At 39.5% G+C, this 25,238-nt stretch overlaps 1 protein-coding gene across 5 annotated transcripts in view; it reads left to right on the forward strand.

Annotated features, from left to right (window-relative positions):
- The window catches only part of EPB41L2 (erythrocyte membrane protein band 4.1 like 2), a 205,508-nt gene that overhangs the window by 154,562 nt on the left and 25,708 nt on the right, over nucleotides 1-25,238 (forward strand). For 2 of the 5 annotated variants that reach the window (XM_028125384.2, XM_028125385.2), the window contains exons 11-13: nucleotides 3,146-3,318; nucleotides 8,285-8,457; nucleotides 22,857-23,417. In XM_028125384.2, the coding sequence (XP_027981185.2) occupies nucleotides 3,146-3,318; nucleotides 8,285-8,457; nucleotides 22,857-23,417 (907 nt within the window). Of the gene's footprint in view, nucleotides 1-3,145; nucleotides 3,319-8,284; nucleotides 8,458-13,142; nucleotides 13,206-15,117; nucleotides 15,265-22,856; nucleotides 23,418-25,238 lie in introns of all 5 variants that reach the window. The other 3 variants (XM_088023871.1, XM_028125386.2, XM_028125387.2) reach the window with 2 other exon arrangements.

Here is a 25,238-nt window from a genome sequence, read left to right on the forward strand (position 1 = left end):
ATTTATTGAGCACTTGCTCAATGATAACATATAATAATAACATATGGGACCTAGCACAGATCCATGTGAAGTTATAGAAGATAAGCTAATAACCAGAAAGTCAGAAAGCACTAATGGAGGTTTTCTTAATTTTGTTTAAAATTGTTTTCTGAAGACTGAAGTTTCAGTTTTTTTTTTTTGTGAGTTCAATTAATTTTGTAAAAGAAGGTTAAATCTTTAAAAAGATCTATCCCTTTACCTATGTATCCTTTAAGATTTTTCATAATTCCCACAATCAGGTGTCCTGTTTCTAGTTTAAATTTTTTTTTTAAATTTGAATAGGGTTTCATGAGTAGGATTTGGTAACACCCCTAGGCCTGAAGGGGTGTTGTCACTGCTGGGGGTGGGGAGCAGTTACTAGAACTGGAAATGAGAGCTACCAGTAAGTAAATCCTTGTGTGAAGCTGGTCATTCTAGGAGGACCTGGCCTTTGATTGAGAGATGCAGTCAACTGAGGTGACCCTACACATGGATGCCAGATACCCCCAACCTCACTCTTCTCTTTATGTCCCATCTTTTATTTTTGTTTTTGAATAATTACACTTTATTGGGTCAGATAACATGAGATCTATCCTCTTAAACGTCACGTGTATGACATATTGTTGACTGTAGGCGTGTGTCATGCAGTAGATCTCTAGAGCTTATTCATCTTCACTGAAGCTTTATGCCCGGTGACTAATAACTCCCCATTTCCCTCTCCTGCCAGCCCCTGGTACACCATTCCAGTCCTTGAATCTATGAATTTGACTGTTCTAGCTTCCTCATATAAGTGGAATCATGCACTGCCTTTCTGTGTCTGGCTCGTTCCACTCAGCGTGATGTCCTCAAGGTCCATCCATGTTGTCGAGTATTGCAGAATTCTTTTTCTCATAAGGCCGAATAGCACTCTGCCCTGTGCATAGACCACATCATCTTTATCCGTTCCTCTCAGTGAATGTTTATGTTGTTTCCACATCTTAACTATTGCAAAGAGTGCTGTAATGAACATAGGAGTGCTACTAATTTCTCTTCAAGATCCCGATTTCAGGGTTTTTTTTTTTTTTTTTGATAAATATCCAGAAGTGGGATTTTTTTGGATCATGTGGTAATTCTATGTTTAATGTTTTGAGGAACCTCCATACCGTTTTCCGTAACTTCTGCATCATTGTGCATTCCCACCAATGGTGTGCAAGAGTCCCAATTTCTCCTCATCCTTGCCAACGCTTGTTGTCTTTAGTTTAATAATTTTGGGGGATGGGGTGGTTTCTTTTGGGGTCACCAATGCATATTTTCCCTTTGAGGTATTCTTTAGAAATACTTCTTTTTTCCTCTGGTTGATTTTCCATTAACTATAGAGTATACTTCATGAATAGATGATAAAGATACATGGGATTTAGCTAACTTGTTTTTCAAGAATGAGTATTTCTTGCCTTTTTTTTTTTTTTTTTGAAGGGGGGCAAGAGAGATAGAGGGTTAGGAAGGGGAGAGGGAGAGAGAATCTTAAGCAGACTCCACAGCGTAGAGTCTGATGTGGGTCTCAAATCAAGAGTTGGACACTTGACTGAGCCACCCAAGTGCCCCAAGAATGAATATTTCTTTATTATTGCAGTGATGAGCCTGCCAGTGACCCTTTCCTTTCTATAGATCATTGCTCTCTTACAGAGCATTCCTAGATCCTCTTTAACTGGTTGCTAGGTAGGGAAACCTTGTCATAGTCAACGAGAGAGAGAGAGAGAGAGAGAGGGAGAGAAAGGTAATGACCACATTTCTCACCTGCCTCTCTTATTTATGATCAGGATGCTGAGAAAGTTAATCTTTCTGTGCCTTAGTTTCCTCAACTGTTGGAGAAAAATAATTCAGAGCACAAATAAGAGTTCTGTTATGGCCTAAATTTCTAGTATTCCATAATTCTAATTTAAGAATGTATAGCTTTTCCCAAAGTACAGTTTGAGGCACTGGCCATCATAAGAGTAGATTTTCTCAGCAGCATCTTCTGTGTCTCCTTTGAAAATCTTTTGCAGATAATGGAAGTTTTCAAGAAAGTCGTCTGCTACCTTACGTGAATAGATTACCACCAAGAGGGCCAGAGAGTATTGGTTCTTCTTTCTTCAGTTTAATCCCAATACATTGTTTTTCTGGGTTAATATCATTGAGAATTGATGGAGGGTTGCCTCTTGTATTATCACCTGTAGATTTACCTCGACTAGAATCTGTTTTTGTTGCTTTTAAGCAGAAGAAGATTTCTAAACAAACAAAAAAAGCTGAGCTGAAAGTCTAAAAATACTTGAAATGGTAACAAACTCTGTAAGAAAGCACTCCTTGGAGAATGAAAGGAAACATTTTGATGAAGCGCATATTCTGGAATTGTCAACTAAAGCTGTCTTGTTTAATAAATGCTGTAAGAGCTCCAAGATTATCTTTTTTTGTTAAGGCGTTTTGCCAACTCGTGATTAGACAATGGAAGTGAGACAATTCCAGTTGTATGCCAGACAAGATTGGCTTTATTTACTAAAAACATAGTTTTGCATAAGTCTGAAAGTATTTGCCATCAAGAAAGTTGGCCTTCATTTATTGTGAGCCCTGGGTGTGAGCAGTGGAGCTGTGCTGGCAGAGAGGATGTTAGTCATCTCTATAGATCTCCTGCGTGCTGTCTCCTCATGGGAAAGCGTCACTTGATGGAATGGAGTCCTGCATTTGGATGTTCTTTCCCAGGAGAAATAGACATAAATATTGAGAATTACTAATGGTAATGGATTGCCACTTGGCACTTAAAATCAGGAGCAAGAATTCAGACATATGTGTTTATATAAATGATTTAAGCTAATACAAATAAATAGCCTTTGATATACGCTGAGAACAGTTGCTCTTTTGCTCAGGTTGAGGGAAACCTATTATTCATGAATTCATGACTGTGGATTTAGTCATCTTATCACTCGCCTAAAGCTCTGTATGTAGGAGGGTTTATAAATAATGTTCTTTTTCATTAGAAAGTTTAGGCAGCCTTTTGCTCTTTAAATTGAGTGATCTTATTAGTAAAGTGGGATATTAAAATACAAAGTTTCAACGTTTTTTTTCTTAAAAAAAATTCATAAAGGCTCCTATTTCGGTTCTTTGTTTCTCCCTACAGGCTTGTGTCTCCAGAGCAGCCACCAAAGGCCAAGTTCCTGACCTTGGGGTCCAAATTCCGCTACAGCGGCCGCACCCAGGCCCAGACCCGTCAGGCAAGCACCCTCATTGACAGGCCCGCACCACACTTTGAGCGTACCTCTAGCAAACGGGTCTCCAGGAGTCTAGATGGAGGTAAACACATTTATGATAGTTTGGATGCCTTTAATCTTTCTCTAATCCAGTGGAATCAGAAAGGGTTGATTATATTATAGTTAATGAGGTCCTCAGAAACATCCTAGAGGGACAGCTGTATTTTTCTGCGTAAATGAAATGGTGTTTCTTATACTCACAAGGAAAGTTTTATAGTGTTTTACAGCTGTCATTCTGAGCCTGTTTTCTTTGTACTGTCAGTGTACGCAAATATTGAGAATTCTCGTGGATAAGAGATTGGACAGACATATTGTTACTGATCTGACTTAATTGTGATGTATTTTGTGTGTCTTAATTTCTTGAACTTGTTAATTAATGGCAAAAGTGGAATTCCAAGGGTTTTGGTACGATAAGAATCTTTATTCAAAGGAACTTAAGATGTTCTAATTTTATGAGTTTAAAAACCCTTATTGAAGCTTACCAGACTTTCTAACATATGAGGAACCATCCACAACTTCCAAAGATTAGTTGGAATGAGTGCTTTAACAAAAGGAAAGGAAGGGGCCCCTGGGTGGCTCAGATGGTTAAGTGTCTGCCTTCGGCTCAGGTCATGATCCCAGGGTCCTGGGATCAAGCCCCACATTGGGCTCCTGGCTCAGCGGGGAGCCTGCTTCTCTCTCTCTCTCTCTCTCTCTCTCTGTATCTCTGTGTCTCAAATGAATAAATAAAAAAAAAATCAAAAGGAAAGGAAATACAGTGTAATCACTAGTTCTTCAGCCAAGACGGGGTGGGGGGGAGATATGTATAAATTTGTACATAATTTTATTAGAATTAGCTACATAATTGTAGTTTTATATATTTTACGTATGGAAATAAATTGATGTTCTTTCCCTTCATATATGTATCTTATTTTGGGTTAATAGCAGGTTTTCTGTAAAGGAGCCAAAGTTAATTTTATATTACAGTGCTTTATAAGAGACTTCATTTTACTTTCTTCCTGGAAGAAAGTAATTGATGTGGATGACTTTCTCTCAGAAGTAGTTTTCCAACATTTTTTGGTTGATTAATCTCACAACATATACAAAAATAGTAATATTAAATTTAAAAATTTGTTTCACTACTGTTGATCACCAAAAACCTTTCTTGGTTGCTCCTTATTACTGACATTTTTCTGAAATATGAACTAGAATAACTTCTATTTAAGTAGCTGAAACAGATATGCTAATAGGTAAAAATGCACTCATACATACATATATATCTATATACACATATGTGTATATATATGTACATATATAAAAATAAAATTTAAGTTTTTGTGTATAGTTGATGTAACAACGCTACATCAGCTTCAGGTGTACAACATAGTGATTCAACTTCTGTGTAATGCTGTGTTCACCGCATGTGAAGCTACCATCCGTCACCACACAATACGATTACAATATCATTGACTGTATTTTCTCTTCTGTATCTCTTATCACCATGACTTCTTCATTCTGTAACTGGAAACCTGTGTCTCCCATTGCCCTTTGCCCATTTTGCCCATCCCCGGCCCCATTTCTCTCTGCGACCATCAGTTCTCTGTGTTTATAGGTCTGATTCTAAAAATGCTCTCTCATTAATGAAAGATTGACACTCCTCAGCCTTGATCTGTTTTTCCCAGAATAAATTTGGAAAACAGGTCCAGGCAGACACATAGAAATACATCCAGGGATTTGTTGGTGGGCATTTTGTATATATAGTGATTAAATCTTGATTCTGGAGAATCTCCCATATAATTTTGAGATGACGGGTATGCAAGGGGGTCATAAATTATGGTTCAAATAAATGTCCACATTTCCAAAGGTAGTAATTTAAATTTAGTGAATTTTTAATGTATGATAGCTGTCAGTGTATCTTTTAGCTCATCAACTGAGCACTTTTTTCAAGTAAATGTGAAAAATGTATCCACTCATGTAAATATTTCACAAGCCTTGCCCCTTACCACAGAGAATTTATATAAGTGCTGCATAACTGCAGTCGGTGTTGGTTAATGCCCTGAGACGAGTCATTCCTGTTGCTGGAATACTATCTGTTTCAGCCTTTGTTTTAAACTGTGAGGCTTTATAACTCTTATATTGCAAATTCTAGAGTTTAGAAAGAGCAGTAAACCACTGTTTTGACATAGATAAAACACTGCTCAAGGAAACCCACCATCTTGTATGAATGGTGAGTGTAGAGGGTTATAGCAGGTCTGTATCTGGTAACAATGATTTTTACAAGTAAAAGCAACAAGCATAGCACAGTGATCCATTATTTTTCCTTTTGTGTTTTGGACACTGTAATTCATCAGATGGGCAAGTCATCAAAAGGATTATTGTGTTATTGTGAAAAATAGAAGGCTTTTCATGCCAATACATGACCAGACAGCCAGTGAACTATTTGATTAGGGATTCCAGGCTTTTTCCCTTCCAAAGCAAAGTGAGGCTGTAACCTGATACTAAACTTTATTTTCACCACCACTCCCCATCAATATACTTTTTTTGTTGTTGTTGACGACATGTGATGTATTTTCTTGTCCCAGTTTAGTTTTTAAGTTAGACCAGACTAATTTAGATTCATAAATATTCCTTCCTTTAAGCTTTGACAAATGAAAAGAAATCTTCCAGTGCTTGCATGCAACCTAAAAATGAATGCGGTATCTAAGATGAAGCATTAAAATAAAAATTAGTCTAGAACGGCTTTTTTAGAACAGTGGGATTCCGAGACTGGAAAATCAAACCAAAAAGGACATAAGGCAGTCGCTTAAGAGAACAACCAAGACGCATTGAGAGTGGGGGAGACAGCGATTTCCTGAAAATGGAGAATATAATAAGCAGGGACCTGAGATTGGGTCATGGGAGAAGGAAGGCCCATCTGGGGAAGAACGATTTTGGTTGAGACTTGAAGGATGAGGAGGAGCTAATCATGAGTAGAGCAGGAGATAAAGCATTCCAGGTGGCAGGAGCAGCAGGTCTGAAGGTTATAAGATGAGGGAGAGCTTGATACAGTCCAGGAACAGAACGAAGACTAGTTAGAGCTTTGTAATTGATGGGAAGAGGTAGGCTGGGGGCAGGTCATGCAAGGCCTTGCAGGCCATGTGGAAGAATGTGGTTTTTATTCTAGTGCTATTGAAGTGTGTGTGTCTTGCACATGTGTGCACACTTACACAAGCATGTAAGCGCATAGTATTACCTTTTTAAAAAAAATTACTTGGTGCAATGTTCAGAATGATTGATAGGACAAGACAGGAAGCAGGCAGAATGGTTAAGAATACTCCAGGTGAGAGGAATGGGGGTCTTGCCTTGAATGATTGTAGCCAGTTAGCCATTTGGCACCATAAGCTCAGTGCCTGGGGCCTACAGGCTTCTCAGGGTCCTACAAGTGCTTAAGACCTAAAAAAGGTTATTTGTTTCACAATGCAAAACAAAACAAACAGCCTGCCCCCCTGCACACTGAAATTAATAAGTGTGTAAAGGCATGCAAAATAAATATTTTGTCAACTTCATTATATAACTTTAAATTTGATATTCATTAACATTTTGATATCCTTATATCTAAAACCATTTCTAGGTCAGAGTTTTCCATTTTGCAATAATTTGAGTATGCGTAATGGGTGCTTAGAAATCATAATCATAAATTAAAAGAGTTACTCATAGTCGTAGATTTTCCAAGGGAAAATTACTAACATCCTCTCAAAAGTTAAAAATCCTGGAAAATAATTGTACTTCATGTAAGATGTGAGTTCATTTTGTGATCTTGGTGTGGGTTTTCAAAAGTGGGAGTACTTACGGACTTTCAAAGTCTTAAAATGGCCTGGGGTGGTAAAAATAGAGGAGGAAGAACTGGCCACATTTAGGTTCAGTTGGATTTGATGGTGTTGAGGGATGAAGGCCAGAGGCATCAAGGTTTCTGGCTTGGGTAACTGGTGTAAGTATGAGTGTGGGTGGTATCTGGTGGAAAAGGCAAGGCTGGGGAAGAAGGAAGGTTTGGTCAGGGTACGTGAAGGGTGTGGGCCAAGAGCTTTCTTGTAATACACATATTAGAGGTGCTTGATGCCTCCGCAGTTCAATATGGTGGATCACACACATCCCTGCCCTCCAGGAGCTTGCTGCCTAGAAGCCTTTGTGTTTCCTGCGCTTCTGTGGGGGTGTAGAACCAATGTCAGTCACCCTGTCAGTCAAGCGCTTTTTATACAGGTGAAATAACCTCAGTGATTGGGGGTTTGGGGGAGAAGCTACAGAGGGACAGAGGCTCTGTCGCTGCTTCTCACTTGCATTTGTTGAAATGTGACGCCGTCTTAGGTTGATCTGCTGTATGACCGAAATTTCAACACAATATACGTTTCTGTTCATCTGCAGGAGGGATGAAGGAAATACATGAGGGCCAGGTTTGCTGGGTCGGGAGGGTGTCTCTGTATTAGATTTACTGTAGGTCAAGTTGAGGCATTCAGAGGGGAAGTTAGAAAAATGAAAAATATTAAACAGAATTGTATAATGTCGACCTTGATTGACTGTCTTGTCACAATTTTGAATGGTATTCAAATTAAAGGTTCCTTTATGGAAGAATCCTAAAGACTTATTGAAGCAAGTCATTTTAATCTCTAGATAATTATTTGTGGCAGTAAATAGATTCAGAAATAAGTTCAGGCACGATTAAAGAGACCCTAGAGAACTCAAATATTGCTCATGTTGGGATTCTGACATTATGCCCCATGTCTGTTTCAGCTGGTCTTAGAGCTCCTCCTACTGGCCAGTTCCTTGATCAGACTCAAAATCTTCAAAAATTGGATTTGAGAGCCTGGTGTAGTTTAATGGGTTAAAATTCAGAATATATTTAGAATTTGGTAAAAGTTTAAAAATGGGTTTGATGTGTTCGTATCTTCAGAGCTCAAGCAGTGTTCCTGCTAAATGTCTGCATGCTGCCTGTTTATCTGTGTAAGTTTGACCATTGAAGTGTCTTGAAGTAATCCCAAGTGACCCTTCTTTCCTAGCTCCAGTTGGTGTTGTCGATCAAAGTCTTATGAAGGATTTTCCTGGTCCTGCTGGGGAGGTTTCGGCCTACGGCCCCGGAGTTGTCAGCCCTGCCATGGTACAAGATGGGGATGGCAGAAGGGAGCTCAGAAGCCCAACTAAAGCCCCACATGTGCAATTCATTGAAGGAAAGGTATGGTAAATTAGAAGAAAATGTGATTTTAAATGTGTACTTAGACTACAGGCTGTTACATTTGTTGTTTCAGAACTCAGGTATCATTTAAAATTAGTCAATGTTCTGTGTTGATATAAGTTCCCAATATGTAGGCTCCTACTGGTTTGAACAGGGTCTCTAACCTTTTTCTGATTGTTCAAGGCAAAATATTTCCATGTAAATTATATTAATGCAAGCAAGTAGTTTAGTGGCCTAAAATTTTTGACTGTCTGCAAAATCATCCTTTTTAGTTAAATCCCTATATTATAAGAGCTATGGTGACTTGAAATTTATATTTGTTTGTTACAAGTAAATTTTAAAGTATAGCCTCTCTTGAGTATTTAATTATGTTGACTTGAATTTTTTTTGAAATGAACAAAGATGATCTTTATGAAGAATGTTATTTTTCATTAACCTCTAACCGATGAAGAAATCCTTAAGCAAAGCGTGGTTGGTTTGTGAATAGTGAACAAGAAGATGGTGTGTTGCTTATCTCCTTACTTGGGGCATACACCCCACTGAATGGAGAAGTAACTTATACTGTGTTTTCAGATTTCACTATTGTTTTATGATGGCTTTTTACCTTGGGCAAGTAAAGTCACTTGGAGGTGGATTTGAAGAGGCTTTGAGTTCATTGGATCTCTCTTCTGTGTCTGCACAAAGCACTTTTTTTATAGATAACATTGGAAGTAAACACAAGAAGGAAATGAAATTCCGCTATAGATTTATAATGTTCTCTAAATGTTAACTTTTGAAAAATGTAAAGACTTGCAACATGAATTTATAAAGAACCTACTAGATGAAGGAGTTGCCAGTGGCTCAGGAATTCCTGCCCTGACAACCTGTCAGCATAGAGGAGAGCTCAGGGACCCTTACACCCCAAGGGCTTGGCCATCACATCCTCCAAATACCTTTGTTAAAGAATTTGTGACTATCACACCAAAAAGAATTATTTGGTTGAAAATCATTCAGTTAAAAATAACAGAAATCGTGGCCAACAAGATATCCTTCAACTATTGAAGAGTCGGAATCTTTTATGATTATGCTAATGAGGCCCCCAGGAGGATGGCTGCTTACATCTGAAACATAGCAGCTCAGCCTCTCAGAGTCTCCCTACCATTTTGCCTAGTTAATTTATTATTAAACTAATAAATAATAACTAGCAGTTATTTTTAAAAAGTTAACCTTAAATTCCAAAGGAAATTCTGCTTATCTTTAGCAAATGACTAGGTGTGCTGGTCATTCTGCTAAAGCTTTGAATGCTTGTCAGCAGCCGGGTTTAAAAGGAAGGATGTTATTTTACGTTTCATTGGATCTATTTGCGACTAGTCAGAAAATAATTAAATCAGTCTATTTTACGTGATAAAAGTAGTCCAGTTTTTCTCTTTAAAAGTGGGTCATTTAATTCATGTTCTAACTGTGCTGTGTTAATAACAATCCCTACTTGCAAGTACAAGTTTTCACTAACTGCCCATTTCTTCTCTTTCTCTCTTGCCTTTGTTTCTCCTTTGAATGTATCTGTTGTGCGATTTCACATTCAATCATGGGTTTGCTTCCGAGAGTAGCTTGTTTCCATGTGCCCACCTTCACCCCTCATTCGCTGTGTTTCATCTCTTTCCCCAAACCTTTTGCCAGTCCCTGAAATGGACTTGCTTTCAGACATTTCGGAGGAAGACCCCTTTGGGGAGGCCGACCAGATCACGCTAGACAGCTTAGAACTCCCTTCCACCGGTGAGCCGTCAGAGCTGGGGGACTGCCAGGTCCCCATCCTTGATTCTCTCTCGGGTCCTGTTGCAGCCCCTCCCCAGCCTGACAGTCCTTCCACCCAGGAGAAGCCTCTAAAAGAGGCTGACCACAAGGATTCTGAATTTGGGTACTTTTCCTTCCGTTTCTGCAGATGCTTCCCACCTAGCTTCCCCTCCCTTCTCGATGAAGATGGGTATCTCGCTTTCCCCAGCCTCCCCAAGGTCTGGGTCTCCTTCCTCCCCGCAGACATCCAGCACTACCTTCCTGTCACCTCCCCTTCATTCCTGCCTTCCCTCGTCCTCGTCTTCGGACTGCTTCTCTCTGCTTCTCAGTCAGTGCCTTTTTCTCTCACCTTTGCCCTTCCTCTGGCTCTATCCCTCTGCTATCTGGAGGCTAAAGCTGCCTCCTTCAGCATTTCTTATGACTGGGACTCGAATGACAAAACCGAGGAAGAGGAAGCAGCCGACACTCCTCCATAAGCTTTAATTTGTGGGCTCAACAAATGTAGAGTGTAAACATGTGCATAAATTTCACCACGAATTACCCTCAAAATAGTAGGATCCGCACATTTTTGCATACATGGTGTTTTAGTGCATGAGAAATACATGTAAATAAGTACTTTCCCTTCATTGATTTCCATGGACCAGGTCCACACATTCGAAGTTGAGAGCGAAGTTATGGATTATTTTGTAAATACCTAGACCATACTAGGTCTTCAGAACAAAACAAAACAAAAAGATAACAGGAAACCTGTGTTGCCCTTAACAATCCGTATTGGGTCTGTTTGTTTTGCAGACAAGTATCAGTGCTATCGATGCCGTTCCTTTAGGACGGAAACTTGTTCCAATATAGAACTTAGGATGCAGTGGATATAACCGTAATTGATGTGTATTAGTAGAATTCCTTAGTATTGTTATTTCTCGTTAGAAAGCCAAGCTCGTTCTTGTAGTTATGAGGATGCATCTGTAACCTTTACTCCTGACATTTATGGGTCTAATCTCCGAAATTCCTTGTCTCCCTGTTACTGTAGCATTTGGGAACCAAATGAATTTCAGGTATTTTTTTTTTTTTTTTAAACCCTAAATCATGTAGTTTTAGGAAGAGTCACTGTCAGGTATTTGTAAGGAAGATACTACTCTTATCTTTAAGAAATACATTTGGAAAAATGAAACATGGCTTTTTGAAAATTTAACACTATTCACCCTAAGGTTGGGCTACTTAGTGTCCTTTTATTTAAGATTAGGTGTCCGGTTTGAGGATTTTTACCCCTGGATAGGGCTACCTCTGCACTACTAGGTTGGTGCTAACATGAGCAGGATGTTTTTGTTTTGCTACATGTGGTCTGGTGACTTAGTGTCTCATATCCTGTGGGTACTGGCCATACATAAGGAAAAGTCACAATTTAGAGCAAACATAAAGAAAAATGTAAAGATGATGCTATGATTAGGCATACTGGGAGAAACCACTATTCCTAAAGGTTAACTGAAGAATGCCAAAGATTGGCATTTTAGAGAATTAAGTATTGACCAAGGAATTGGCACGTGATCCTTAATAGATTTGGATAGCTCTTATTTTCCCTTCTGATAAAAAGATACTCTGAGCTCCCTGCTCACCTCAAAAATACTTGGTTTAAGGAAAAACAAAAAGGCATTTTGAACTCTCAGATTTAACACTATCATTCCAGTAAAGACGAAAAGGAGTATGTATGATCCTGCTATAAATTAACACATGAAGGTTACACTATTGTCTTTTGGTCTCAATCATTATTTTTCTTTCTTGTTCTTCCTTCCCTTGAGTCAGTAGTTATCAGGATTTATGCTTTTTTTTAATTTATTGAAGTATAATTGACATACAGTGTTACATTAGTTTCAGGTGTATAACATAACGATTCGACAATTCTATAATCTATCACCATATGATGTTATTAGAATATTATTGACTATATACCCTATGCTGGGCTTTTCATCTCCATGAGTTAGTTTTAAATTTACAGGTCTTTTTTCTTTTGGGTCATTAGATACTGAGAATTATCCATCTATGAAAAACTATTCTTATTTAAAGAATTTTATGAAAGAAAAGTGGCTATAAAATATGAGTACTTTTAAATATAATTTTAACACGCAGGTAGCAAAATAAACCAATTTTCCTCCCAAGGAAAGAAATCTATGGTAAAAAACTGAATGAGAGGGTGAATATTTGTCCCTGGTATAAAATTTGGTTTTCACTCCACATCATTCTACTTTGCCCTCATCCCTAGATTGATTTAGACCTTACACATTAGGACACATGGAATTATGCCATTGTTACACTCTCCTATTTCCATTTCTGAGCAAAAACATTCAAAAACAGCACATAATCTAGGGACTGAGAAAGAGTGAAGCTTCCATTCTCCATTCCACCTTTGCAAAGGATTCCTTCCACCATTTGTGCAACACCGTAGGTGAAGAAAAACCAAAGTGGCTTTATGTTCGGCATCTTCTGAGGGCCAAACAGTAAAGGTTGGTAATTCTAGTTCACCATTTCAGTTCAAATACATCTTTGCACCCATGGGTAGAGTTTCTACTACTACTCCCCTTCTTTCTGGCCATTTGCTGTATGACTTTCAGGTGAAAATGGAAGAAGAGAAGACACAGCTGGAGGAGGTGGATATTTATTCCCCCCCCCCAAATTAAATACCCAGTGACTGCTGCCTGTCATAACTATTGTGTGTGTGCACGTGCGTGCGGGGTGGGGGGTAATGCGCTTTCGGGGTTGATATGTGAGTTTTGCTTGTTATGGCTTTTAGGTTCTTAAGATTTTTATTCCTCTTGTATTTTAATGTCTTGGACTATCCAACTCGGGGTTGTTTCTGGTGCTTGCTGATTGATACACTTATGTTTATTTGCCTTTTCCCCCCTGTGTGTGATTTAATTTCACAGAAAAATTCCTTGAGAGTAGAAGGGGATAATATTTATGTCAGACATAGCAATTTAATGTTGGAGGTTTGTATACTTTAAGAAAACAACTCTGTCCTCATGGCTGCCAGGCTGCTGTGGACGGGAGGTCACGCGCAGGCTGGCTGGCCGGCAACTTCCCGCAAGCACATTGCATGAACTGCATGGGGGACAGTTCGACTTGGAGTGCATGTTAGCTCCGACTTTGTTCTTTTAAAGTGGCTTCGGTAGGAATAGATCTACTAGAAGTTCTCAAAGTGACAACTGGGAAAAAAAAAAATTCTGTTCAATCGAATGAGTAAAATTTTTATCTATTACTCTTAAAGTTCTACAGGTAAATCTGTTCTCTCCTAAGGGGCCATCTCCGTGGTATAGAATCTGAAGTAACATCCCATCCTTAATATATATTCACCCAGAACAGATATTTGTTGGTTTGGCATTAAATGGCTTTAGATCCGTGTTCACAATTATGGGGGAAAGTTGCTTAAATCCATGCAATTAGGAATGTGGTTCACTTAATTACCTTTGAGAAAATGTTGATTAATGGGATCGTTTGGATTAAAAAGAAAGTGAAGAAAGAAAGGAAAAAAAAAAAACCTAACCAACCAATCAGGTGTGTAAAATATATTCCCCGTGTCACACGAGAACATTTTTTGTTTGTTTTTGTTTTTCCCCTTCTTCTTTTATGGTAGTAAAATGGTGATGTATTCAGTGGAGAATTGCAATGCTCAGTAATCTGACTAATCTGGTTGCTTTTGGCAGCTTTGATAACTATTGGAAATGTATTTTGCATAACTTACTAAAATGCTCTACAGTGTAATATGTAACCTTGCTTTGAACAAATGCAAGAAATGTGCCTGATCTCAAGCCACAGTCATTTTTCCATGCCATGCAAAGAGTTTTAGATTATCATGAGTTTTTGCAAATGGCTAGAGAAGCTCCTAGAGGAGCTACTATGCTTGTGCATGAATGTGGAAGATCTAATTTTACCAGATGCATGACCTGTTCCTCTGGGAGTGGGATGAAAGCTATGATCCACAGGTGGCCCTATGATTTTGAAGTGTAAGAAAAGATTTAAAATTCACTTAAAAGTGTTTCCTGAACATTAATTACCTTTTATTCCCACAAAGACAGGGCCAATCTAAAAATTCCCACAAATACCATTTGTCAGGGCCTAGTCCAGTGAAAACTGACCTGATAGTTTTTCTTGTATCTTTGTCTTGTATAAGGATCATTCGTTATGTGGGGTGGCTGGGCCTCACAGTTGTGCTTGGCAAGTACATGAAACCAGTCTAGGAGGTCCCCTCTTTTATAGAGAGGCCAAACAGAAGGAGCCTCTGGAAGCCAGTATTTTGATTCCTTAAGGATTAAAAGCCATTGCTGGAATTTCCTGGAAAAAGTTAACCCTTGGTTTTCTCTCTCTCTCTCTCTCTCTCTCTCTCTCTCATGATCTTGGTCTGGCTTTCCCATCAAGCCAAATGTGCTTCTGATTACCTTTCTCTATTTTTACTTCATTTACTGCATTCACAGAATGCAGCTGTAGTAATAGCCTGAATGAGAAAGGTAAATTTGCAGGAGCGAAGTCCTAGGCTGCATTTTAAATCCAGTTACTAGAAAGAAGGTGATTAGCCATTTCGAGTACTAGTGATTCCATGGCTTCCTTCGAATAATATAAGTAACTATTTCTTTACAAAAAATTCTAAACAGAAGAAACCAGAAGTTATTAAAATGGGAATCATTAAAAAAATATATACATTGGCTCTATTTTCAAATTTTGATGAACTACTTCTATTCATAGGTGATAACATGGCTTTTGAGACTTGGCATTTTTCTTGCTTTACTATGTTTTTTTTTAATCATAAGTTTGCTTTGTCTTATTTTTTGGTTTTTTATTTTTGTCCTGCTGGGATTTTTTTTTTCCTTTTGGATTTCCGCCCTTTGTTACGTTACATATTGCTAGGACCTCGATAAGGCCCAGGAGGACATACTGAGACATCAGGCTAGCATTAGTGAACTCAAGCGCAATTTTATGGAATCCACACCTGAGCCGCGCCCTAATGAATGGGAAAAACGACGTATCACACCTCTGTCCCTACAGACACAAGGGGTATGTCAATAGCTGTTTGTTGGCTGTATGTCTCGCTCCAACTCTTCGGTAAAACTCAGGTCGCTGATCTATGATGTTGATTCTCAGGGTTAGACAATGTTCCCTTCTTTTTAATGTAATTGCTAACAATGTTTTAAATACTAAATATTAACAATGTAATACTTATTGACATAGTTCTTAGTAAATTGTGTGAGTTTCAAAATATTTTCAAAACTTGCAGAATAATTTCACTATTTTACTCAAGTAAATGAGTAGTAATGCAATGTTCTACAGGGTGGCTTAGAAACAGATATTGTGTTGTATTTAATAAGGTTTTCAGTTATGGACTACTGAAGTAATAGAGTTTACTTGATAAATAATTAATAACTAAAGGGATGTAGGAATATAGATCGTATTTATCGTGGTTTAAGGTAATTACTGTGAGGATAAAGAGTTAACCTTAGCTTTGAAAACTAATGAGCCCTGTTGAAAATTTGCAGAATGTTGTACAACTTAAAACTGAAACTTCTTAGTAATGAAATGTAGACTACTGTTTTAAAAGGATTTTCAACCATAACATCTCTCCAAACTCATTCTTTTTCTTTCCATGGTTTATTTCTTCCCGCTACCAATATAAGTGTTGCCTTTTGAGGATATTCTCAATCTATTTCTCCATTCATTCTCATCTGCATCTCTTCTTTTCTGATGCTCCAAAATCTGTTATCAACCAAGAGCTTTCATGGACTCATTTACCATACTTGAGGAGATAATGATCATACTCTATTATAATGTGCTGTTTTAAAAAGCGGATGAAGGTTTTACCCAACAATTTCGTGTTTCCCCTTTTCCTTACAGCCCTCTCTTCCCCTGAAGCTCATCATCTCTCTCGTCTGGCTCGAATGTTACCAAATGTGTACGCACTTGAGTTAGTCTCATGCTATTTTTATTCACTTTTTCTGAAAAAGGCAAAGCTGTTAGTTGCTTTAAATTTGTAAGTTTGTGACAGTGAAAGGAAAATAGCTCTTTGAGAACAGATGCAAAAATAATTGCTGAACCGAGAAAACCACGGATGACAACATTAAGATCGAAAACACCAGGGTCTTACGAAGTTGTATACAGCTTACATTCTTATTTTCAGATGTTCTGAAGATATTAATGCCCCTATGTCAGCAGTCAGCTCTAGAGGGTTGCGTTTTCTGGAGAAACCATGTCTAATGATGTGCTAAGATCTTGTCCTCCTTTATGTGCTGCTTTATCTGGTCCGTTCTACTGACCCACACAGTTGTTTTATGTTTGTGTTGCTATAGATGTAATGTACTTGTCTTATTTGTTGATTATGTCTATTGTTTGAAACAATAGAGAAAAGGAGATCATCTTTTCAAGGATATTTTATCCGTGAAGGAGAAGCATCAGATGGCAGCAACACGGACAGTTGAAGGAAAAGTCCAGGAGACAGACAAGGTGTTCACCTTGCATTCTTGGATCTACTCTTGCTTTTCCCCCTTGCCTTTTATTTTGGTCCACAGCCATAAGATACTCCTTTTTTTCTTATGTAGTCACCTAAAATTTTGTTGAAATAATCTTTTGAGCATTTAAAAAATGAAATTTCCTTATATGGAAACATAGGATCATTAGTGAGAATACCCCATATTGCAGGAGGACTGTATTTGAAAATCCACAATTTGAAATGCAGACATGTCAACCAATTTAGGTGATCAATAACCCCAAATTTTGATGAATGTGGCTGACAGTTGGGAGACCATGATCTCATGGGAAAATGCACCATTAGTACAACGCTCTTGTGCAGACTGTGGCGGTGTTAAAATCACAAATGATGTGTGATGTAGGTAGCTATTTTTCTAATTCCATTTGGAAACCTTATGAATTTTCATTTTTAAGATTTTTAGTGGGAGAAAAGATTTGGTGTGTGTCACAGTAGCCACTCAGATCTCTGTGCTCCCCACATATATGAAATATCTGATATTACTAGGGAAGTTAGCTTTCCATTGCTTTTACATACCTCTGTTCTTCTTCTCTTTCTACTAATTTTGCTTAGCCAGCTGACTGGCCTGTCATTTGCTGGGACTAGAGTGCTTAGAGTCCAGTGGGGGAGATAGCAGACTTGTTGATTAGTAATTAGAAAATGTAGGGTACTAAGGAATAAGGGTTAAGAAGATGAAATACAGTGTCCTGTTAAGAGGGTGATTGGGAAGGCGGCTTTCCTGCTGTGCTCAGGAAAGAGATAGCATTGGAGTTGAGACCTTGATATTAAGAGAAGGAGAGAGACATGTGAAGATTCTTCCATGTGTAAAGAAGAGGAAGTGCAACAGCCCCAAGACAGGAACTAGTTCAAGGAACTGAAAGTCCAGATAACAAGGGCTTAGGAAAAGTCCAAGAAGTCAGAAGGTCCACTCTGGATCTTAAAGACCAGACTAACAGCTTGGAATTCTATCGTAGGAGTGATGGGAAGCCATTGGAGAATTTTAAGCTGAGTAATGACCTAATCCCACATGTCGGACAGAGGTCCCTCTGGTGCTGGATGAGGAATGGGTCCTAGGGGGGATGTGAATGAGAGCAGAAATCAGTGATAAGGAAAAAATGTATCCGGTCCCCAAATTTTGGTCTTGTTAATCCATAGACAGTCGCATTCATCAGAAGATACAGTGGGGTGGGCGAGGAGGCAGGATAACTGGAAGATGAAGCCTTGCCCTAAAGGAATTGGAGGTGTGGCTGAGATGAAATATTTCCAGAGGACTGCAAATGAGAAAGATAATGTCATAAAGCTAAACCAAGTGGCATATTTATATACTTTAAAGGTTAGCCTGAAATCCAAAGCCTGTCAGACTGTGTGTAAAATGACTTTAATATCATATGCTTTGAAATATTACGTAGTTTTGAAAATTTATCCTCCAGAAGCAAGGCGCATGGCAGCATTTGATCAATTTAAAATGATGTCTTTGTACTTTTTGCAATAGGAGACCTGGGAATTTTGGTGAAGATGTTGAAAATTACCATCTTTCCAGGCTGTCATGGTTTAGAATCGTCCAGTAGAAACCATATACAATAGAAATCATTCATTCACTCATTGTCGTAGAAGTTACATTAAGATCCTGTTATGTGGAATCTAAATCTGGAATTGACCTCCTGTTACGCTCCTGAATGGTTTCTCTATACTTGAAGTGGCTGCTTTTTTGTTGTTTTCCTCTCCAGTATCTGCAGGAAAATATATTCTTATTTGGCATGTATGTGGATTGTTGTAACTGCGGTCATGCCTCTGTTCACCCATTCACCCAACATTTATGGACCACTTACATGGTAACCCCCGCCTCCCTGCCAATAACCTTTCACTACTATTAGTTGAAAGTGTGTGAGCAGTTAAGTCTACCAGAGTGTTTGGCTTTTAACAGAATATCTTTAAAATTTGTCTTTGCCACATCTTCATTTTGCTACTGATTTTGTAGGGTTTCTTTAAATTGTAATCCTTAATGAAAGTAAAATAAAAAGTTATGCATGAGAGTAGTCTAACTTGACCAAAGTTTCTAGATTTCTATAATATGGGTTTCATAGATCAAAACAAAAACAGTAGTTCTTTTTTCTTTCTTTTTTTCTTTTTCTTTTTTTAAGTAATCTTTACACCGAATGTGGGTCTCAAACTCACAACCCCAAGATCAGGAGTCCCGTCCTCCTCCAACTGAGCCAACCAGGCTCCCTCAAAGAGTAGTAGTTCTTGTTTAAATACCCTGAACTTTCAGAATGGCTTCAGTTTGAATATGATTTTGAGAGAAAATTGGAAACCAAATTATTTAGTAGAATACATTTACATTTAGTAAATAACTATTGTATATCCTCTTTTGTAAGAATTATGACATACTTGTATTCTCATGAGTCTAGTAGAGATTACATGGACTGTGGTTGTAAGGTACTTTTGAAGATGTTTTATTGAATAATTAAATGCATGGCACTTGAGCTCCCCAGTGCTCTCTGACCAGGAAGGACACTCTTTCCACCCACCCAACCCGGAGGGATGGTGTAATTATGGAGACTATAATTAAGCTGAATTAACCCAGAAGATGTTTTTTTCTCTCCTGAATATTGCAAGTGCTTCTGCACCTCACCCATCTCCTCTCATTGTCCCTACTCCTCACCACCCCCCTAGTGCCCTGTTCCAAAGGGCATCTCGGAAATGCCATTCATTTATTCATTCATCCTTAAGCTCTCTGAACACTAGGGTTTTTTAGGAAGTATTCTTACACAATTTTGACATTCGCTTTATGGCGACTCTTTGCTGTTGGCATTACAGGTACCTGGGACAGTCCCTGGCTTTCCCGTCGTGCCCTCAGGCGGGTTAGGGACTGTTGTTTCAGGGCCAGAAATGGCAACATGAACTTGGCCTTCACGGTTTCTCAGGGACAGATGGTTTTCACATTGCTCACTTGAGTTTTCACCTCTGAGTTTGTCTTCCTACTGAGAATTGTTTTCTTTACCTGTCTCTTCATCCCGTGACCTATTTAGCATGTCCGAGGGAATGTCTGTGGGTTGCTGTCAGAGCGCTCATCGTACAGACCGTTCAAGTGGTATGGAGAAGGGAGGAGGCTAGAGGAGCTGGAATGGATAGGGAGGCCCATTACAAAATAGGGACTATTAAGTGGACCTCAGAGAGGTGACAAAATCGGCAAGGCCCAGTGTGCCTCGGGAAGGGCATTGGAGGCAGGAGGGTGGGGTCACTCAAGCTCTTACACAGGAACAAGCGTGGCCAAGAGTAGGGGCCCCTGAGGAGACCATTCTGGGCAGAAAGAGGCTAAAGGCGAGCAGCCCCTTCAGGAATATATAAAATAGTGTTCACTGTGTGGGTAGATCAGTTGTTCTCAGTTTGGAAATAAAGTTTCAGGGATAAACTAAGGCTTTTTTTTATTAAGCTGGTTCCCAGAGGTGAGAGCTCTCAGATTCTCAAGCAGAGTGGAAAGCTAGCGTTTAGGCAAAACGCCACAGACACCTGCTAGAATCTTTCCAACTCCTCGCCTATCCCTCAGTTTATGCTGTTCTGTGATTCTCTCTTGTGTAACCTTTCCTTTCTCTCAGTAGGTCACTGCTGTCTGTTCTGACTCCTTGTTAATTCTTTGCTCTTCCTTTTCTGACTTCTCCAGAGCCTAGAAGAGGAAATAACGTCCATTTTGTTGAGTGAAAAGGGCTTTGCTGATAGCTTGCGAGCCCCCTTCACCTCAGCCACCACTCGGACAGCAGAGGGCGCTGTTGTGAACTGTAGTGCGCCTCCCGAAACGCTTTCTTCCTCGCCCTTCTCGCGCTTGCCTGAGGTGCATTTTACTTTGTTTCCCGTTTTCAAAAGCCACATATGATTTTTTTTTCCCCGAATATTTAGGAACCCCTCTCTCCAGTGCTTTCATTGGTTAAAATTAACTCTTCCTGGGAGAATCATTCAGGAAACAATAAGTGAATTTGGACATGAGGGAAAACCACAGATTGGTTGTTTCTCCTGCTGCCTTTGGTCCCCTGTCGGCCCACAAAATCTGCCTAAATTCAGAGACTCATCTAAAGCAGTAAGGCCCAGAGTCTGAGTTGTTGTGGGAAAGGAAGCCCTCACTCTAAGGGAAGCGAAGTGTGTTTGGCAGAAAAGTTTTTAAAGTTGAAACACCTTTCAGGCCTCTCCTGATGGCTCCTTATTTTTAAAATTCTGTTCATGTGTAAAAATACAAAGTGCCTGCCATGCCCAGTGAAATAATTATTTTCATTTCTTGGACTGACCCTTAGGGATTCCCTGAACTTGGTCAAGAGCCCATCTGGCCATTTGGGGTTAAGTAATAATTTACTGACCTGGAATAATAATGATGGGATGTCTGCTTTAGAAATGTTCTGACCACTGGATGTCTTTATATAAAGAAGTTTATAGTTAAGTGTTACTCATCAAAAAAGCTTCAGAGTTTTCCAGTTCAATCTGAAACCTCTGGGTTTTCAGTAAAAACTGGAAGGATCTTTCTCTTGTACCGACATACACGCTACTGATTTCGAGCCATGGAAACGTGGCCTTACCACACAACTAAGAATAACAGCACAGATCCGAGAGAGAGAGAGAGAACATGTTGACGGGTGCTGTCAGAAGTGTGCCCTTTTAGGGCCTTTTGCTCACGGTTGCCCACGTCACAGGTACAGATAAATGGGGGATGCTGCTGTCTGATCCAGGACCCAGCTCCTGTCCATGCAGTTTTGGCGGCTTCGCCAAGCCGCAGGCTTCGTTTCTGGCCACAGGGTTCAGAGGCGCACTGCCCCGCTCCACGCGGCATGGAGATACCTTCTTGAAGAAGTAGGGCTACTACCTCTAGCAGAACTATTTCCCAGTGAGATCACAGGCTCTAATGTCACCCGAATGTTAAAAAGTTAGCGAGGCTTCATTTTTATCAGTGTAAATAGCCCCTCCCCTCCTTTCAAAACAAGTTTAAGGAAAAGTGTAAGCTTTCAAAACCCCTTTGCAAGAAAATTTCTACACTGGTTATCAATAGCAAAGCATAATTATTTATATTACTAATGTATTTAGTCAACAGGTATTTATTAAACATTTAGGTAGTGTACTACTTAGAGTAGATTTACTCCCAAGAAGTAGATGTCTGCGGGGGGGTCGGGAGGGGGGTAGGAATAAACATCTCGGATAATAAATTTGGTTCGTTTCAGTTTCCAAAGATGCTAGTTGGAGGAGCTAAATTCTAGAAGAAGGCACTTGGAGCTATCATTGCTATCCACCCTAATGTTAAAATATCTCTTTTGCCAATCTATAATATAGTTCGGGAGGTTAATAACCATTTCCGAAACAACATTTTTGTTTTAATAGCTATCTGAGACCAAGTCGAATTTTGCCAATTACAGCTGTTTTTTTAAATGAGCCAGCAGAAAATAAAGGTGCCATCTCATTAATGCTATATATTCACTTAGGAATCAGGGTTTCAGGCCAGGCTTTATAGTCTGCTTAAAATCAAAACCGTTTATTGAATAGGTTTTTAAAAGTTTTGCAATTTCAACTTCAGTCAGGCAGCTTTGGTATAATTCCATTTTTTTTTCTCCCCTTTCAACTAAATAAGGAGAGCTGATAGTTATAACTACAATAAAAGCATTTTATGTCTTTGGGAGGATGCTATTTTGTGTTTTTGTTTCCTTTCGTAAGCTTTTTGCATTTTTGTCTGGATTGTCCTCCATGTGACCTTGAGCAAAGATTTTTGTGGACGTGGATTCTTGCTGTTCTGTCTTTGCAGTGTCAGATGTTTGTTTTGGTGGGTGTTGAGGTGTAAAACTATATTGATTTGTGTCCTCGGTTGCTTTTTGTTTCGCAGAAACGCGCTCCCGAGTCCGAAGGGCCTTGCACCGGAGCCAGTGATGCTGTTAAGGTTCTCCCCTTTTCCATGTTAACGCCATCGCCTGATGTTTCTGACCCCCTCATGTTCTCCCCGCTTCCCTTTCAGTCAGCCATCATAATCATCTGTGTTTTTCTCCATGACATGAACCTACCATCATTGGTTAACTTTGGTTTCCGTCGTTTTTGTTTTTGTTTTGTTTTGTTTTTATTTATTCATGTATTTTTGTTCTCCCTCATCCATTTCTTTTTTGTGCAGAGTTCACATGAGACTCTGAATGTAGTGGAGGAGAAGAAACAGGCAGAGGTTGGGAAAGACGAAAGAGTAATCACAGAAGAAATGAACGGTAAAGAGCTATCACCTGGGAGTGGTCCTGGGGAGATGCGTAAGGTGGAGCCTCTGACCCAGAAAGACTCCACCTCCCTGTCTTCTGAGAGCAGCCACGGCAGCGAGAGCGAGGAGGAAGACGGGGGCGAGTACCGGCCCCACCACCCTGTGACCGCGGGCGCCATACGGGAAGAGCGGGAGGAGGACGAAGAGGTGGAGGAAGAAGCCGGCCGAGCAGCCCAGGTAGTAGAGAGGGAGGAAGCGGTACCAGAAGCCAGCCCAGTCAGACAAGCAGGTGCCAGTGTAAGCGCAGTAGAAACAGTGATCCGGGAGAATGTAGTTGCCCCACAGATACCTGCAGAGAAGAGTGTAAACGAAGGCGCTATTAAGCAAGACATGAGCGAAGAAACAGAGGACGAGCAGCACACAGTTAACGGAGAGGTGTCTCATGTTGACATTGATGTTTTGCCACAAATTATTTGTTGTTCAGAGGTAAATGGGAGACCCGAGCGGGAGCTAAACTCTAGAGCTGTTTCTCAGGTGGAGAACACCTGCCTTCCTTCTGCTGTCCTCCCGATCCTCCTCCAGCTTTTTCTACGAGATTCTGGTCTTTGTCTCTCCTGGGAAGAGGGGGGAAAAGCACTGCTCTCTAGGTTCTCTGCCAGCTCTGTTCACGGTTTCTGGCTTCTTTACTGCACCTGGATCCACCTGACAGAGTAAACTTGCCTTCAGCAGCCACACCATTTTTTTTTTCTCTTCTCGTTTCACACTTAAAATTTTTCTTTGCACGTTTTGGATGTTTTCAACTGTTTGTCTTTAGTTGCACTGCTTCCTTGTGCTAAATGCCTTTTTTGTTGGTTTAATGAGAAAAACTGTATCTGTAGTGTTGACAAACGGTCAGTGTGAGTGTGTGCGCGTGGCTGTTACCATGATTGGACTTGACTTTTTGGCTGATTCTCCCTTCAGCTTTAGATGTTTAGAAGTGGCAGCTGGTTCTGATTACCGTGGTGCTCGGAGTCCCGCATCCGGCAGTGATGAAAACATATTTCTCGAATACCACTGTGATTGCTGTTTTTAGATTCCAGAGAGCGTACGGATTGCTTTAAGAGCATTTTCTTTTCTTGTGCGCAGCCAGAGGCTAGCCTGTTTTATAGGAGGACACTCTTCTCATTCTGTCCTCCCTCAATTCTGGATGATTTGCAAGTTGATCATCTGTTTTGTGCATTATCTAAATTGGATAGGAGTCTTTAACTTTTTCTCTTCAAGAAAGAGAACTCTCCACACTCCTGGTAAATTAAGTCTCGGTCATGAGGTGCGGGTGTCTCTGAATTAGGAATCATGAGACTTTCTTGATTCTGAAATTAAATGCCCACGATGTAGGCTCTCTTCGATGGGCTGGAAAATCTTGAAGTGACTTTGTCTTGAGATAATTAAATGGATTTTTACTATATTTTAAACTTCCTGCTTCACTTCAGAGAAGACATTTCAAGAGCCTTTGAACGCTCTGAACTCTTATTTTCTGCGTTTAACATATGGTTGTTCCTCTTTAAATAATTACACTTGGGAATTTTCTCTCAAAGTACTGTAGTATTTTGGTAGTAGTATGGTCTGGTGTTGTATTAAACCTACATGCTCAGCAGACTACAAAGCTAGCAGGCCGTGACCCTGACCCTGTTGTTTAATGTTTTCATTGTTCAAAGCCTTAATGCAATGTTGGTGGAATAACTCTAGATGTAATATTTTAACTTTTGTAACACAAAAGCACTGCAAGTTTTAGACAATTGAAAAGATCATACCTGAAGATATTCTTAAAGTAGAATCTCTTTGTCGGTAGGGTAGAAGAGACTTTTTGGGGGAAGAGCTTAGTCTCCCTACCTGACGTGCCAATTAAAGACAATGAGCCTTCACACAAACCACGTGGTTCTTTAAACTGCAGTAAAAATTGAGACAGGTCACTTCACATAGTTCATTCCGTTTTTTCTTCTCCATTTTGTTATAGCTTGCCCCAAAGCTAAAGTTTATATATCACTGTGCACACCACGTTTGACATGTAGTTGGGACCATGGTAATTTGAAGTGTACCATAATTTAGGGAGCCATTATGTTAGCTTATTCTTCATACATATATGTGTGTGTCTGTGTACATGCATACATACACACATACATATGATATTTGAAGGAAAGTGTTTCTCTTTTGTGTCTTTCATTTACCTTTACTCTTGTGCATGAGTGTGTGTTTGGATATATTTTTTACAATTATTTTTGAAGGCTCCATTAAACACTTTCACTTCGTGACCTCTAGAATTTATTTTTC

The sequence above is a fragment of the Eumetopias jubatus genome, unplaced genomic scaffold (genome assembly GCF_037043125.1).
Source record: "Eumetopias jubatus isolate StellerSeaLion01/CBP00866 unplaced genomic scaffold, mEumJub1_p1.0 scaffold_6, whole genome shotgun sequence".
NCBI lineage: Eukaryota > Metazoa > Chordata > Mammalia > Carnivora > Otariidae > Eumetopias > Eumetopias jubatus.